The 15,186-nt window shown below is 47.3% G+C and overlaps 1 protein-coding gene across 1 annotated transcript; it reads right to left on the reverse strand.

Annotated features, from left to right (window-relative positions):
• Nucleotides 1-2,329: 2,329 nt before the first annotated feature.
• rxylt1 (ribitol xylosyltransferase 1) lies at nucleotides 2,330-9,053 on the reverse strand. Its single transcript, XM_035798272.2, has 6 exons — nucleotides 8,595-9,053; nucleotides 8,215-8,394; nucleotides 7,954-8,056; nucleotides 7,526-7,840; nucleotides 5,352-5,522; nucleotides 2,330-4,994 (listed from the first exon to the last, which is right to left on the reverse strand). Exons 1-6 carry the CDS (start codon nucleotides 8,740-8,742, stop codon nucleotides 4,592-4,594), a joined length of 1,320 nt encoding a protein of 439 aa, XP_035654165.1. The 5' UTR covers nucleotides 8,743-9,053; the 3' UTR covers nucleotides 2,330-4,591.
• Between the last annotated feature and the right edge of the window lie 6,133 nt (nucleotides 9,054-15,186).

Consider the following 15,186-nt stretch of genomic DNA (forward strand, 5'->3'; position numbering starts at 1 on the left):
TATAATCTCCACCCGGCACAGCCAGAAGAGGACTGGCCACCCCACATAGCCTGGTTCCTCTCTAGGTTTCTTCCTAGGTGTTGGCCTTTCTAGGGAGTTTTTCCTAGCCACCGTGCTTTTACACCTGCATTGCTTGCTGTTTGGGGTTTTAGGCTGGGTTTCTGTACAGCACTAACTTAACTTGGACCCTTTTCAAAAGGAGGCGAGAGAGGACGGAGGAGAGGACGCAAGAGGTGAGAGAAGACGGAGGAGAGAGGACACAGCAGATGAGCAAATCTAATTGAGAAAAGGTCCATCTGTACCTATATTGAACAAAAATATAAACGCAACATGTAAAGTGTTGGTCCCATGTTTCATGAGCTAAAATAAAACACCTGACAGAAGTGGCATATCAAGAAGCTGATTAAACAGCATGATCATTACACAGGTGCACCTTGTGCTGGGGACAATAAAAGGGCACTCTAAACCAACCGGACAGCTGGTGAAACGGTGGGTTTGGACAACTGAAGAATTTCTGCACAAACTGTCAGAAACCATCTCGGGGAGGCTTATCTGCATGCTAACTATCCTCAACACTGTCGTAAACGACTTCAGTGGGCAAGTGCTCACCATCAATGGCCACTGGAGAAGTGTGCTGGATGGATTCATCCCGGTTTCAACTGTCCCCAAGCAGCGGGAATTATATCCTGTGGGCGAGTGGTTTGCTTATGTCGACGTTGTGAACAGAATGCCCCATGGTGGTGGTGGGGTTATGGTATGGGTGGGCATAAGCTACAGACAACAAACACAATTGCATTTTATCTATGGCAATTTGAATGCACAGAGATACCGTGACGAGATCCTGAGGCCCATTGTCATGCTATTCATCTGCCGCCATCAACTCTTGTTTGAGCATAATAATGCACGGCCCCATGTTGCAAGGATTTGTACACAATTCCAGGAAGCTGAAAATGTCCCAGTTATTCCATGGCCCGCATACTCACCAGACATGTCACCCACTGAGAATGTTTGGGATACTCTAGATTGACGTGTACGACAGCATGTTCCAGTTCCCATCAATATCCAGCAACTTCGCACAGCCATTGAAGGGGAGTGGGACAACATTCCATAAGCCACAATCAACAGCTCAATCAACTCTATGTGAAGGAGATGTGTCACGCTGTATGAGGCAAATGGTGACCAACAGATGCATATCTATATTCCCAGTCACAGACTAGGGCCTAGTGAATTCATTTCAATTGACTGATTTCCTCATATTAACTATAACTCAGTCAAATCTTTGAAATTGTTACATGTTGTGTTCATATTTGCTCAGAATATATATATATATATACTCCCCAAATATACAGTACCAGTCAAAAGTTTGGACACACCTACTTTACAATTTTCTACATTGTAGAATAATAGTGAATAAATCAAAACTATAAAATAACACATTTGGAATCATGTAGTAACCAAAAAACGTTATATTTGAGATTCTTCAAAGTAGCCACCGTTTGCCTTGATGACAGCATTGCACACTCTTGGCATTCTCTCAAACAGCTTCAAGAGGTAGTCACCCGGACGACATTTCAATTAACAGGTGTACCATGTTAAAAGTTCCTATTGTGAAATTTCTTTCCCTCTTAATGCTTTTGAGCCAATCAGTTGTGCTGTGACAAGGTAGGTGTGGTATACAGAAGATAGCCCTATTTCCCTCTCAGGAAACGAAAAAGATTTGGCATGGGTCCTGAGATCCTCAAAAGGCTCTACAGCTGCAACATCAAGAGCATTGGTTGCATCACTGCTTACTACGGCAATTGCTCGGCCTCTGACCGCAAGGCACTACAGAAGGTATTTTGAACGGCCCAGTACATCACTGGGACTAAGCTGTCTGCCATCCAGGACCTCTACACCAGGTGGTGTCAGAGGAAGGACCTAATTGAAATGGTTTGGGATGAGTTGGACCGCAGAGTGAAGGAAAAGCAGCCAACAAAGTGCTCAGCATATGTGTGAACTCCTTCTACACTGTTGGAAAAGCATTACAGGTGAAGCTGGTTGAGAGAATGTAAAGAGTGTGCAAAGCTGTCATCAAGGCAAAGGGTGGCTACTTTGAATAATCTTAAATATAAAATCTAGATTTTGATTTGTTTAACACTTTGTTTATTACATGATTCCATAGTGTTGATGTCTTCTCTATTCTTCTATGTAAACTTTTCACTGGTACTATATATTCAGCATACAATGTGTACTGAAATTAATGTGGTTCTTTTGCTCCATCTGCTGGTGATCATGTTATGGTACACATACATTTTCTCTCGTCTCATGAAATTAATAAAACATTTACAACTTAACAAATATTACACGTTTTAATAGCAAAACAAACAGTTTACAACATTTCACAGAAAACAAGATGCAACAGGAACAGTGTTAATCCTTTTTCAAGCTCTAATACATGAACTTCTCTTTCGTGTCGTCTGAGCTTCCCAAAGATTGGAAACCAGCTGCGGTCATCCCCCTCTTCAAAGGGGGGACACTCTTGATCCAAACTGCTAGAGACCTATATCTATCCTACCCTGCCTTTCTAAGGTCTTCGAAAGCCAAGTCAACAAGCAGATTACCGACCATTTCGAATCCCACCATACCTTCTCCACTATGCAATCTGGTTTCAGAGCTGGTCATGGTTACACCTCAGCCACACTCGAGGTCCTAAACAATATTTTAACCACCATCAATAAGAAACAATACTGTGCAGCCGTATTCATTGACCTGGCCAAGGCTTTCAATTCTGTCAATCACCACATCCTCATCGGCAGACTCGATAGCCTTGGTTTCTCAAATGATTGCCTCGCCTGGTTCACCAACTACTTCTCTGATAGAGTTCAGACTCATATTAAGCATCTCCAATCCAAAGTTAAATCTAGAATTGGCTTCCTATTTCGCAACAAAGCATCCTTCACTCATGCTGCCAAACATACCCTTGTAAAACTGACCATCCTACCAATCCTCGACTTCGGCGATGTAATTTACAAAACAGCCTCCAATACCCTACTCAATAAATTGGATGCAGTCTATCACAGTGCAATCCGTTTTGTCACCAAAGCCCCATATACTACCCACCACTGCGACCTGTACGCTCTCGTTGGCTGGCCCTCACGTCATACTCGTCGCCAAACCCACTGGCTCCAGGTCATCTACAAGACCCTGCTAGGTAAAGTCCCCCCTTATCTCAGCTCGCTGGTCACCATAGCAGCACCCACCTGTAGCACGCACTCCAGCAGGTATATCTCTCTGGTCACCCCCAAAACCAATTCTTCCTTTGGCCGCCTATCCTTCCAGTTCTCTGCTGCCAATGGTTGGAACGAACTACAAAAATCTCTGATACTCGAAACATTTATCTCCCTCACGAGCTTTAAGCACCAGCTGTCAGAGAAAGCTCACAGATTACTGCACCTGTACATAGCCCACCTATAATTTAGCCCAAACAACTACCTCTCCCCCTACTGTATGTATTTATGTTGCTCCTTTGCACCCCATTATTTCTACTCTACTCTCTACTTTGCACATTCTTCCACTGCAAATCTACCATTCCAGTGTTTTACTTGCTATATTGTATTTACTTCGCCAACATGGCCTTTTTGTTGCCTTTACCTCCCTTATCTCACCTCATTTGCTCACGTTGTATATAGACTTGTTTTTCTACTGTATTATTGACTGTAATGTTTGTTTTACTCCATGTGTAACTCTGTGTTGTTGTATGTGTCGAACTGCTTTGCTTTATCTTGGCCAGGTCGCAATTGTAAATGAGTACTTGTTCTCAACTTGCTTACCTGGTTAAAAAAGTGAAATAAATAAAAATAAAATAAAAAAACAGCATGAGAACATGAGGTTATGGTTTACCACAGGATATGGTTTGCTGCAATTGCACTGGAGATAGACCTACTCCTGTCACAATAATAAGCCCTACATAGTTCAAGGACAGGTCAATGATAAACGTAAAGGAAAAGGAGATATCCACCCGACAAATTTCTAGATGGAAAAAATATCCAGCTATAGGAGCTATAGGAGGAAGGGCTTATTGTAATGGAATAAATGGAACGTCAAACGTGGTTTCCATATGTTTACTGTGTTAAGATACAGTTCCATTCATTTCATTCCATTCCAGCCATTACAATGAGCCTGTCCTCCTATAGCACCACCCTCCTCGGGTAAAAATACAACAACTGGGCCTTACTGAAAGGTTGAATACAATGTTGCTTTGGAGTGTGCATTCAGCAAGTAGTTCAAGAGCAACTGAAATCCCTAATCTTTTAAGTTACAACATAAATACATGAAAATCTTGAACTATGTCAAATAAATTATGGAGAACAACAAGATTTACAGCCACCTCATTCTAATATAATTCACACATAGCCTGAAATCAATGTTTTGTTTGAACATTATCTTGTGAGAGACAGTTGTCAGCTACTAGTGGAAACCTTACAAAATGTAGCCATAAGCCCACAAAATCCACAAAAATGTGGCTTTTCTCCCTTAAACACACTGCCAATGAGATCCATAGAGTACCTCGTAATTATGTGCCATTTTGTGTTTTACTCTGCTTTAAAAAGACTTAGCTGTTTTTGAAGAAGGTCTCCTCTAAGACCTCTGTGAACCTGTCCTTCATCTGCTGGCGGAAACTGCTATACCACTCCAGCAGTTTCCTCCTCCTCTCAGTCCTTTCCTCCTGGCTCATCATCTTCTCCTTTTCCAGGAGGCCTGGAAGCTCCTTCCAGTCTTTGAGAAAGATGAAGGGGGCTCCTGCAGCTTTGAGGAGACGCAGTGGGGAGCTGCGTGCAGCAGAGCACCCACCTGGGGTCACCATGTCTTCCACCACGGGTACGGAGCCGTAGGCACAGGCCTCGTAGATGCGGTAGCACTCCGTGTTGATTCCCACGGGGCAGAGGGTGAGCTCGCTTTGGGCCAGGGCTGTCTGGTACCGTCTCAGACTCTCCACTGTCTCCTGAGGAAGCCACCTGATGCAGAAGAGGAGGAATATTAACGTCTAGTGAGCAGGGAGTTCGTTTAATGTATTACGTATTTAAACAGTGCTTCTGTTGTGAATATATATACATAGTACTTGTAAATTCCCCTTTGCACTTCATGAATTTTTAAATGCAAAGATCAAAAAAGGGTTGAACTTCTATTTGCGCGTGCTGACTCAATTGATATTTCACTGGTAAACAAAGCCTACCAACAAAAGTAATTCCACTGAAGTGAGCTACTAGAGGTCCAAACCTCATTGAGAAAGACAGGATGCAAAAATTGGACTTAAACCCATTATTGTGAATTGATACAGTGCTTGACAGTGACAGCATAGCATAGTGAAATACTTCTCTCTGCCAGTAGTGATGCACTCTTTGTCCAGTCCGGTTTGTTTCAAGATCCCCATGAGTGTTTCCCTCGAGGAGTTCTTGTAGACAGTTCCCAGGAAGTTACAGAGGAAGGGCCTTGTGGAGCTCACCATATGGGAGTTTGGCATGACCACAGGAAACTGCCTGTATCTGAACAGAGTGGGCATACAAGTCCACTTTTAAAATGTGCTCCTCTCTGGTGCAATGCTTTACCTAAACTGTTAAAATGTACTATTATGTAGCCTACAATGGAAACACGAGTGAAAGAAGGGAAAAGTGGCCTCCCGGGTGGCACATTGGTCTAGGGCACTGCATCGCAGCGCTAGCTGTGCCACCAGAGACTCTGGGTTCGCGCCCAGGCTCTGTCGCCCAGGCGCCCAGGCTCTGTCGCCCAGGCTCTGTCGCCCAGGCGCCCAGGCTCTGTCGCCCAGGCGCCCAGGCTCTGTCGCCCAGGCGCCCAGGCTCTGTCGCCCAGGCGCCCAGGCTCTGTCGCCCAGGCGCCCAGGCTCTGTCGCCCAGGCTCTGTCGCCCAGGCTCTGTCGCCCAGGCTCTGTCGCCCAGGCTCTGTCGCCCAGGCTCTGTCGCCCAGGCTCTGTCGCCCAGGCTCTGTCGCCCAGGCTCTGTCGCCCAGGCTCTGTCGCCCAGGCTCTGTCGCCCAGGCTCTGTCGCCCAGGCGCCCAGGCTCTGTCGCCCAGGCGCCCAGGCTCTGTCGCCCAGGCGCCCAGGCTCTGTCGCCCAGGCTCTGTCGCCCAGGCTCTGTCGCCCAGGCTCTGTCGCCCAGGCTCTGTCGCCCAGGCTCTGTCGCCCAGGCTCTGTCGCCCAGGCTCTGTCGCCCAGGCTCTGTCGCCCAGGCTCTGTCGCCCAGGCGCCCAGGCTCTGTCGCCCAGGCGCCCAGGCTCTGTCGCCCAGGCGCCCAGGCTCTGTCGCCCAGGCGCCCAGGCTCTGTCGCCCAGGCGCCCAGGCTCTGTCGCCCAGGCGCCCAGGCTCTGTCGCCCAGGCTCTGTCGCCCAGGCGCCCAGGCTCTGTCGCCCAGGCTCTGTCGCCCAGGCGCCCAGGCTCTGTCGCCCAGGCTCTGTCGCCCAGGCGCCCAGGCTCTGTCGCCCAGGCGCCCAGGCTCTGTCGCCCAGGCGCCCAGGCTCTGTCGCCCAGGCTCTGTCGCCCAGGCTCTGTCGCCCAGGCTCTGTCGCCCAGGCGCCCAGGCTCTGTCGCCCAGGCTCTGTCGCCCAGGCGCCCAGGCTCTGTCGCCCAGGCTCTGTCGCCCAGGCGCCCAGGCTCTGTCGCCCAGGCTCTGTCGCCCAGGCGCCCAGGCTCTGTCGCCCAGGCTCTGTCGCCCAGGCGCCCAGGCTCTGTCGCCCAGGCTCTGTCGCCCAGGCGCCCAGGCTCTGTCGCCCAGGCTCTGTCGCCCAGGCGCCCAGGCTCTGTCGCCCAGGCTCTGTCGCCCAGGCGCCCAGGCTCTGTCGCCCAGGCGCCCAGGCTCTGTCGCCCAGGCGCCCAGGCTCTGTCGCCCAGGCGCCCAGGCTCTGTCGCCCTGTCGCCCAGGCGCCCAGGCTCTGCCCCACCATAACCCGGACGACGGTCCGGGTTAGGGTGGGCTTGGCCGGTAGGAATATCCTTGTCTCATTGCGCACCAGCGACTCCTGTGGCGGGCCGGGCGCAGAGCACGCTAACCAAGGTTGCCAGATATACAGTGTTTCCTCCGACACGTTGGTGCGGCTGGCTTCCGGGTTGGATGCACGCTGTGTTAAGAATCAGTGCGGCTTGGTTGGGTTGTGTTTCGGAGGCTTTCGACCTTCGTCTCTCCTGAGCCCGACTGGGAGTTGTAGCGATGAGACAAGATAGTAATTACTAACAATTGGATACCACGAAAGTGGGGAAAAAAAGAGGGTAAAAAAATATTTTAAAAGGGAAAAGTACATGGTGAGGGAAGAAAGACAAACAAGAAATGCAGAATTCTGAAACATGAGAAACAATCTCAGACTAAATCAAACTAAATCAAACTAAATCAGGGCCTATATTAACAAACCATTTCAGAGTAGGAGTGCTGATCTAAGATCAAGTCCTCTTTCCATATAATTATGATCTCAAAGATAAAACTGCTCCTAGATCAGCACTCCTTCTCTGACACTTTATGAATAAGGGTTCAGATAACCTACGTGGCAACTCCGAGGGGCCACTGGAAGACATCCTTGTCGTTAACCCAGGGGCTGTCATAGACCAGGAAGAGCAGGTCCACAAAGCCCCCGTGCCTCCTCAGGTAGGGGCTGATCCAGTCATTGGTGCAGCGCTCGCTGCCCAGCAGAACCACAGCCACACGATTCACAGCGTGGAACTGCATCAAGGTCTGGACATGCTGCAGCCACCGGGTGGCGTAAGAGATCTTCTGCTGCTCCCGGCCATTCAGCACCAGAACCACACTGTCTGTGTCCAGAGGAACATGGCCTTGGATCACCGCTGGACCTGTGTAGAAACTATAGATAGACAGAGAGAGAGATGGTGGGGTGGAGGGCTGTCAGCATAGCTGACATCAGCTAGATCATATGCATCTTATATTGTGATTGGAGTCTCATTTGTGATGCCTTACCTAAAATCTATCTTTCCCACTTGTATCTCCCCCTCTCTCCACTGCGCTTGTATGTCGGTGGGGTTGAGGGGACCTTCTAAAATATGTTCCCAAAGGTACAGTCCTGATAGAAGAGAGAAGTTACTTCAGAGGGACAATATCCATAAGAATGTTTTTTACTCCATAATGTAACCTAACATTGTAAGAGGAAGCATCAAACAACAAAAAGATACCAAGCAATATTTTACAACTTATCACAGAAGATCCGTAAAAAGGCATTACCTATGGCCGCTTTCCCCCAGATTTGAACTTTGTATCTCTTGGGCCTGTTCTTGTCAATGCGCTCCTGGTATTGTCTGAAAGCCTCCCTCTGTTTGTGCAGAGCAGAAAGCGCATTTGCCTGCTCATCCTCCCAAGGGTTCCACACATCATCCCCAATGTAAGGAGCCACAACACCACCACCTGTAATCACCAAAACAGCAGTACAATAACACTTATTGGAGCTAGTGGTTTTCAAATAGCCAATTCACATGACCAGTCCATAACCATGTGAGGGTATTCACGTGTTGACCGCATATTATCATATACAACATTGGACATGACCCGCAAACTATGGACAGTGAGTTTATTTTGTCAGATAAATAGCTAGCTAGGTAATATACCTGAGGTTGCGACTGTAATTTTCTTCACCACTCTGTGGACACGGGTGATCACCTTCGTATTAAAAAATACATTGTATGCAGCATACAAGGAAAACACCACATACACGAAAACTATCAGGATGAATATTTGTCTGTGATGTTTTTTCATGGTTTCCTTCTCACGTTACCATTCTGCACTCGAGTATCAGTTAAAGTGACCAATCTCTGTACAGCTCGTTGTCTCGGAAACACTGAGAAAGCAATCATAGGCGACTGTTTACAGTTCAAGGACCCAGCTCAAAGGCTGGCATAAGATTTGCCGGAGAAAAATGATTCCCCTTTTGGAATTAATCTACGTGAAGCATGTTCTTCTTATCGTCAAACATAACCGATTTTTATTTCGATATTTAAAACGACTCGTGTGGCATAATTGAAATTAAATACAAAACAAATTGCTTACAAAGATGTTATAAGAATTGAGACTGCGCGCTGAAATCCCGGATGTTACCCAGGACGTACCTAAGGCGGAGCGAGCTGCCAGTTCAGGCAAAGACAGAAACTGCTTCTCCTTTATAAATCCACTATCACGCTTGTAGGCGACGTTGGCCAGCGAAACTCATGCACAGAAACACGTTATTGGGTCTAACCGTCGACACACCCCAAACTGCGCATGTCATCAAATCAAAGGCAATCCAATATAAAATAGTGTTTGACGAAAATGAAAAGGAGAAGTTGGAATGTCATCAAACACATGGAAACCGTGTATTTGATAACATTCCACATATTCAGCTCCAGCCATTAACCCGAGCCCACCCTCCCAAATTAAGGTGCCACCAACCTCCTGTGGTTTCCATCCCAATTTTTTATGTGAGCAGGGTTTAGTGTTAGTCCCTTTCAATTAAACCCGAGGTGTGGAAAGTTCCTTACTAATTAGTACACGGGAGCAGTGAAAACCCGCAGATGGACTTTTGAAGTGAAGAGTTTAGATTTTTGTAGCAAAGCACCCTTAAAAGGTGTCATCTCTGACGTTACGTTGGATGTGGAGGCCTCGTGGTTACGAGGAGCATACCAGGAGTAGTTGGAGCACACCGAATGAACCGTGTAGTGGATGGGGGAAAAGAAGAAAGCCTGTCAGTATTATTTATGTTTGACGAAGAGTATCTCCCTTCACATGTGAAAGTGGGGATATGTTAAGATATGCAGCGAAAGTTTTTGTGTTCAAGCCGTTGTTTTGCTGAAATTGCTAAAGGTATGGACATGTATCAAGTGTGTGCTGAAGGAATGTTGTTGAAGAATCTGAGGGTGTACAACATTGTAATTGTGATGGCAACCATGATCTCAATTCCCCGGAGTGCCCGGTTAGGATAAAAGAGTATGAAATGGCAAGGGTCAGGGCTATACAGCAGGTCTCCTACACGGAGGGTCAGGGCTATACAGCAGGTCTCCTACACGGAAGGTCAGGGCTATACAGCAGGTCTCCTACACGGAAGGTCAGGGCTATACAGCAGGTCTCCTACACGGAGGGTCAGGGCTATACAGCAGGTCTCCTACACGGAGGGTCAGGGCTATACAGCAGGTCTCCTACACGGAGGGTCAGGGCTATACAGCAGGTCTCCTACACGGAGGGTCAGGGCTATACAGCAGGTCTCCTACACGGAAGGTCAGGGCTATACAGCAGGTCTCCTACATGGAGGGTCAGGGCTATACAGCAGGTCTCCTACACGGAGGGTCGGGGCTATACAGCAGGTCTCCTACACGGAAGGTCAGGGCTATACAGCAGGTCTCCTACACGGAGGGTCAGGGCTATACAGCAGGTCTCCTACACGGAGGGTCAGGGCTATATAGCAGGTCTCCTACACGGAGGGTCAGGGCTATACAGCAGGCCTCCTACACGGAGGGTCAGGGCTATACAGCAGGTCTACTACACGGAGGCACAGGAAATATTTGAAGGGGGTTAGGGAGCTGAAGATATGGCGGTGGATGTTCCACAGACTGAAGATTGAGGGCTGTTAAACAGTTGAGGGAAACTGATATGCTGATTGTGAAGAAGGTGGATTTTATGTTTATTGTGAATGTGATTAATTGTACTGCACAAAAGAGAAAAAAGAAAGAAAGAAACTGGACATAATAGAATGAACCAAATAATTGTGTTTATTATTTGGGTTGATATACAGTCAAAACCGTAGGTGGCGGCATGCACCAATAGTATTTGTTTGCGGCCTGCCATAATATCAAAGAAGTCCCTGTACAGTAGGTGGCGGCAATACACCAATAGGTGTAGTCTGCCATAAACTTAAAAGAAGAAGAAGAAACCTACAGACGGCTGCGAGAGGCACAGGTCACAAAAGAAGGCGGTGAGGACAGCCGAGTTCGAGCCTCGTCCCAAGGATGAAAAGGATGATTCTTGCCCAGTGAGGGAGAGAATGGATCCTTGCATTTTGGCTGATCCATATGTGTTGTCAGGTTGGGGGACTGTTTATTTGGTGAGAGTAACTAGTGGATTAGTGATGATTTGTGTTTCTTCAGTCCAGAGGGAGCGGGCGCTCCAGATCACGCGATTAGAGACAGGAAATGTGACTTGCTTTGCTCTCTGGAGCAGGGTGTCGTGGAGAGGAGTGATAAAGGGGGATTAAGTGTTGAGGAGGATTAGTTGAAATTGCAGATTCCCAGTACCCGTCATTCCTGCTGTTTGGTGCGATGCAGATCCGGTGTCGAGTCTGGGGAAAAAGAGAAGACATTGTCTGTCCTGCTAAGTTTTGATGATGTCTTGACAAGGTCAAGTTAGGAAGTGTAAGTCATTTAAGGCAAATCATTTAAGAACACATTTATTTACAATGACAGTCTAGGAACAGTGGGTCCAGGGGCAGAACAACAGATTTTTACCTTGTCAGCTCAGGGATTTGATCTAGCAACCTTTTGGTTACTGCCCCAATGCTCTAACCACGAGGCTACCGGTTATCCTTGAGAGCTTTTGTTCTGAAAATACTACAGTGTTTCAGGTGTCAAGTTTATGGGCATGTTACAGCAGTGTGTAGGAGGGAGATTCCTAGATGTGAGAAGTTTGCAGGAGGGCATGAGTCGAAGGAATGTGTAGTATCGATGGAGAAAGTTGTGTGTGTGTGTGTGTTAGCTATGGGATTGCCCATGGGGATGGAGATTGGAGGTGTCTTTTGAGAGAGAGGCAGGTTTAGGTTGCCAGGGTTAGAGTAGTACGGAAAGTGGTGTATGCCAAAGCAGTGAAGTGGGGGGGTAGAGGAAGATGGGTACAGGGTGAGGAATACTGAGAGGATTCCTGTGGATCGGCAGAGACCAAGAGAGCGTGATTAGAAGAATATGTGCTTCAGTAAGGTGGGCTTTTCAGCATTTATAGCCATGGTTGCCAATTGTACTGCAGAAAGGGATCATAGGTCACAGACAATAGAGGTTGTGGTGGCAGCGGCAGAGAAGTACTTGGGATTTATTGCAGAGCAGTTGTAGGGGGTGTTGATTAGTAGTGTTCTGTCCTCTCAGACCATTGGTCTGGAGTATAATTAGATTGGGTTAAATAGTGGACTAGTGTAGTGTTTTATTTTTTGGAGAGGGTAAATTGTTGGCGGGGACATTTTCTGTATATTACTGTATCAATAATTGGATGTACGTAGGCTGTGAATGGCCTCACACACCAGTACAGTAGGTGGCGGTGTACGCACCCAAAAGTTGGATGCGTTCCGCCAACCAAATCCTAAAGAAGAAACCCATAGACACTCGGCTGAAGAATTTTATAACTAAACCAAGATAAACCACAGCACGTCATTTCAAATGCGAACAAATTAGTCATAGTGGGCAGAACAAGCAAGGAAGTCGGCAGGGCCAAGCACGAGCTAGCGAGGTCCTATTGGTGCGTTCTAGCTACATTTGCATATTTCTGTTAGGGATCGCCTACTCTGAAGTGTGCGTGTGCAATCACTCAATTTGCCTTTGCACACCTTCTAAACAACTCTGTTCGTAACAGATTGTAGTTTTGGGAACAGAAAGCTGAATTGTGGTCAAATGTTTAATTGATAAGAAAATTAGTAGAATGTCGGCCACAATCCATCTCGTTCCATCTTCTCCCTCTGCCAGCCACTTCAAATCAAATGTATTTTGTCAAAAGCGCCAAATATAACAGACCTTACTGTGAAATGCTTACTTACCTTAACCAACAATGCAGTTTTAAGAAAAATAAGAGTTAAGAAAATATATAAAATACTATAAAATATATAAAATACTAAATTAACTTAAGTAAAAAAAAAATGGCTATATACAGGGGGTACTGGTATCGAGTCAATGTGCAGGGGTACAGGTTAGTCAGGGTAATTGAGGTAATTTGTACATGCATAGATAATAAACAGCGAGTAGCAGCAGCGTAAAAAGGGGGAGGTCAGTCCGGGTAGCCATTTGATGGCTTGGAGGTAGAACGTGTTAGAACCCTTTTGGACCTAAACTTGACGGTCCGGTACCGCTTGTCGTGCGGTAGCTGAGAGAACAGGCTATAACTAGGGTGACTGGAGTCTTTGGCAATTTTTAGGGCCTTCCTCTGACACCCATTGGTATAGAGGTTCTGGGTGGCAGGAAGCTTGGCCCAAGCGATGTACTGTCCCGTACGTATTACCCTCTGTAGCGCCTTGCTGTCAGAGGCAGAGCAGTTGCCATTTCAGGCAGTGATGCATTCAGTCAGGATGCTCTCGAAGGTACAGCTGTAGAACTTTTTGAGGATCTGAGGACCCACGCCAAATCTTTTCAGATTCCTGAGGGGGAAGAGGTGTTGTCATGCCCTATTCATGACTGTGTTGGTATGTTTGGACCATAGTAGGTCCTTAGTCATGTGAACACCAACCAACTTTAAGCTCTTGACCGTCTCCACTACACCCCCGTTGCCATGAATGGGGGTGTACTCGGCAGATTACCTTTGTGTTCTTGGGCACAAGGACTATGGTGGTCTGCTTGAAACATGTAGGTATTACAGACTTGGTCAGGGACAGTTTGAAAATGTCAGTGAAGACACTTGCCAGTTGGACAGTGCATACTCTGAGTACACGTCCGTCTGGCCCTACGGCCTTGTGAATGTTGATCTGTTTAAATGTCTTACTCACATCGGCTACTGAGAGCAGGATCATGCATTCGTCCGGAAAAGCTGGTGCTCTCATGCATGCTTCAGTGTTGCTTGCCTCGAAGTGCGCATATAAGTAATTTTGCTCGTCTGGTAGGCTTGTGTCACTGGGCAGCTCGCGGCTGGGCTGCCCTTTGTAGTCCATAATAGTTTGCAAGCCCTGCCACATCTGACGAGTGTCAGAGCCAGTATAGTAGAATTTAATCTTAGTCCTGTATTGAAGCTTTGCCTGTTTGATGGTTCGGAGGGCATAACATAGCGGGATTTCTTATAAGCGTCTAAGTTAGAGTCCCACTCCTTGAAAGTGGAAGCTCTACCCTTGCTCAGTGTGGGTGTTGCCTGTAATCCAAGGCTTCTGGTTGGGGTATGTACGTATGGTTACTGTGGGGATGATGTCGATGCACTTATTGATGAAGCCGATGACTGATGTGGTATACTCCTCAATACTATCGGATGAAACCTGGAACATATTCCAGTCTGTGCTAGCAAAATAGTCCCATAGCTTAGCACCTGCAATCATCTGACCACTTCATTATTGAGCGACTCACTGGTACTTCCTGTTTTAGTTTTATACATGTGGTGAAAGATCTATCTGTGACTCGGCCCTAAGTTTGACATTTGATGTACACACTGTATCTGCAAGCTCTTGACTAGAGCGCAATTGCCAAGACGAGTAGAAACATTTACTATTTAACGCAGTTGTGACAAAACAATGAGTGGAGTTGAAAATGCAATGGAAACACAATGATCTTGAGATTTGTATTCGATACATGAAAACTTAAGCGAAAAAGTACATTTTGTGTGCTCTACATCATCACCCACTGACTTTTATCTGCAACAACATTTACATTTACATTTAAGTCATTTAGCAGACGCTCTTATCCAGAGCGACTTACAAATTGGTGCATTCACCTTATGACATCCAGTGGAAGTCACTTTACAATAGTGCATCTAAATCTTAAAAGGGGGGTGAGAAGGATTACTTATCCTATCCTAGGTGTTCCTTAAAGAGGTGGGGTTTCAGGTGTCTCCGGAAGGTGGTGATTGACTCCGCTGTCCTGGCGTCGTGAGGGAGTTTGTTCCACCATTGGGGGGCCAGAGCAGCGAACAGTTTTGACTGGGCTGAGCGGGAACTGTACTTCCTCAGTGGTAGGGAGGCGAGCAGGCCAGAGGTGGATGAACGCAGTGCCCTTGTTTGGGTGTAGGGCCTGATCAGAGCCTGGAGGTACTGAGGTGCCGTTCCCCTCACAGCTCCGTAGGCAAGCACCATGGTCTTGTAGCGGATGCGAGCTTCAACTGGAAGCCAGTGGAGAGAGCGGAGGAGCGGGGTGACGTGAGAGAACTTGGGAAGGTTGAACACCAGACGGGCTGCGGCGTTCTGGATGAGTTGTAGGGGTTTAATGGCACAGGCAGGAGCCCAGCCAACAGCGAGTTGCAGTAATCCAGACAGGAGATGACAAGTGCCTGGATTAGGACCTGCGCCGC

Source organism: Oncorhynchus keta, chromosome 22 (genome assembly GCF_023373465.1).
Source record: "Oncorhynchus keta strain PuntledgeMale-10-30-2019 chromosome 22, Oket_V2, whole genome shotgun sequence".
In the NCBI taxonomy this organism is placed as follows: Eukaryota; Metazoa; Chordata; class Actinopteri; order Salmoniformes; family Salmonidae; genus Oncorhynchus; species Oncorhynchus keta.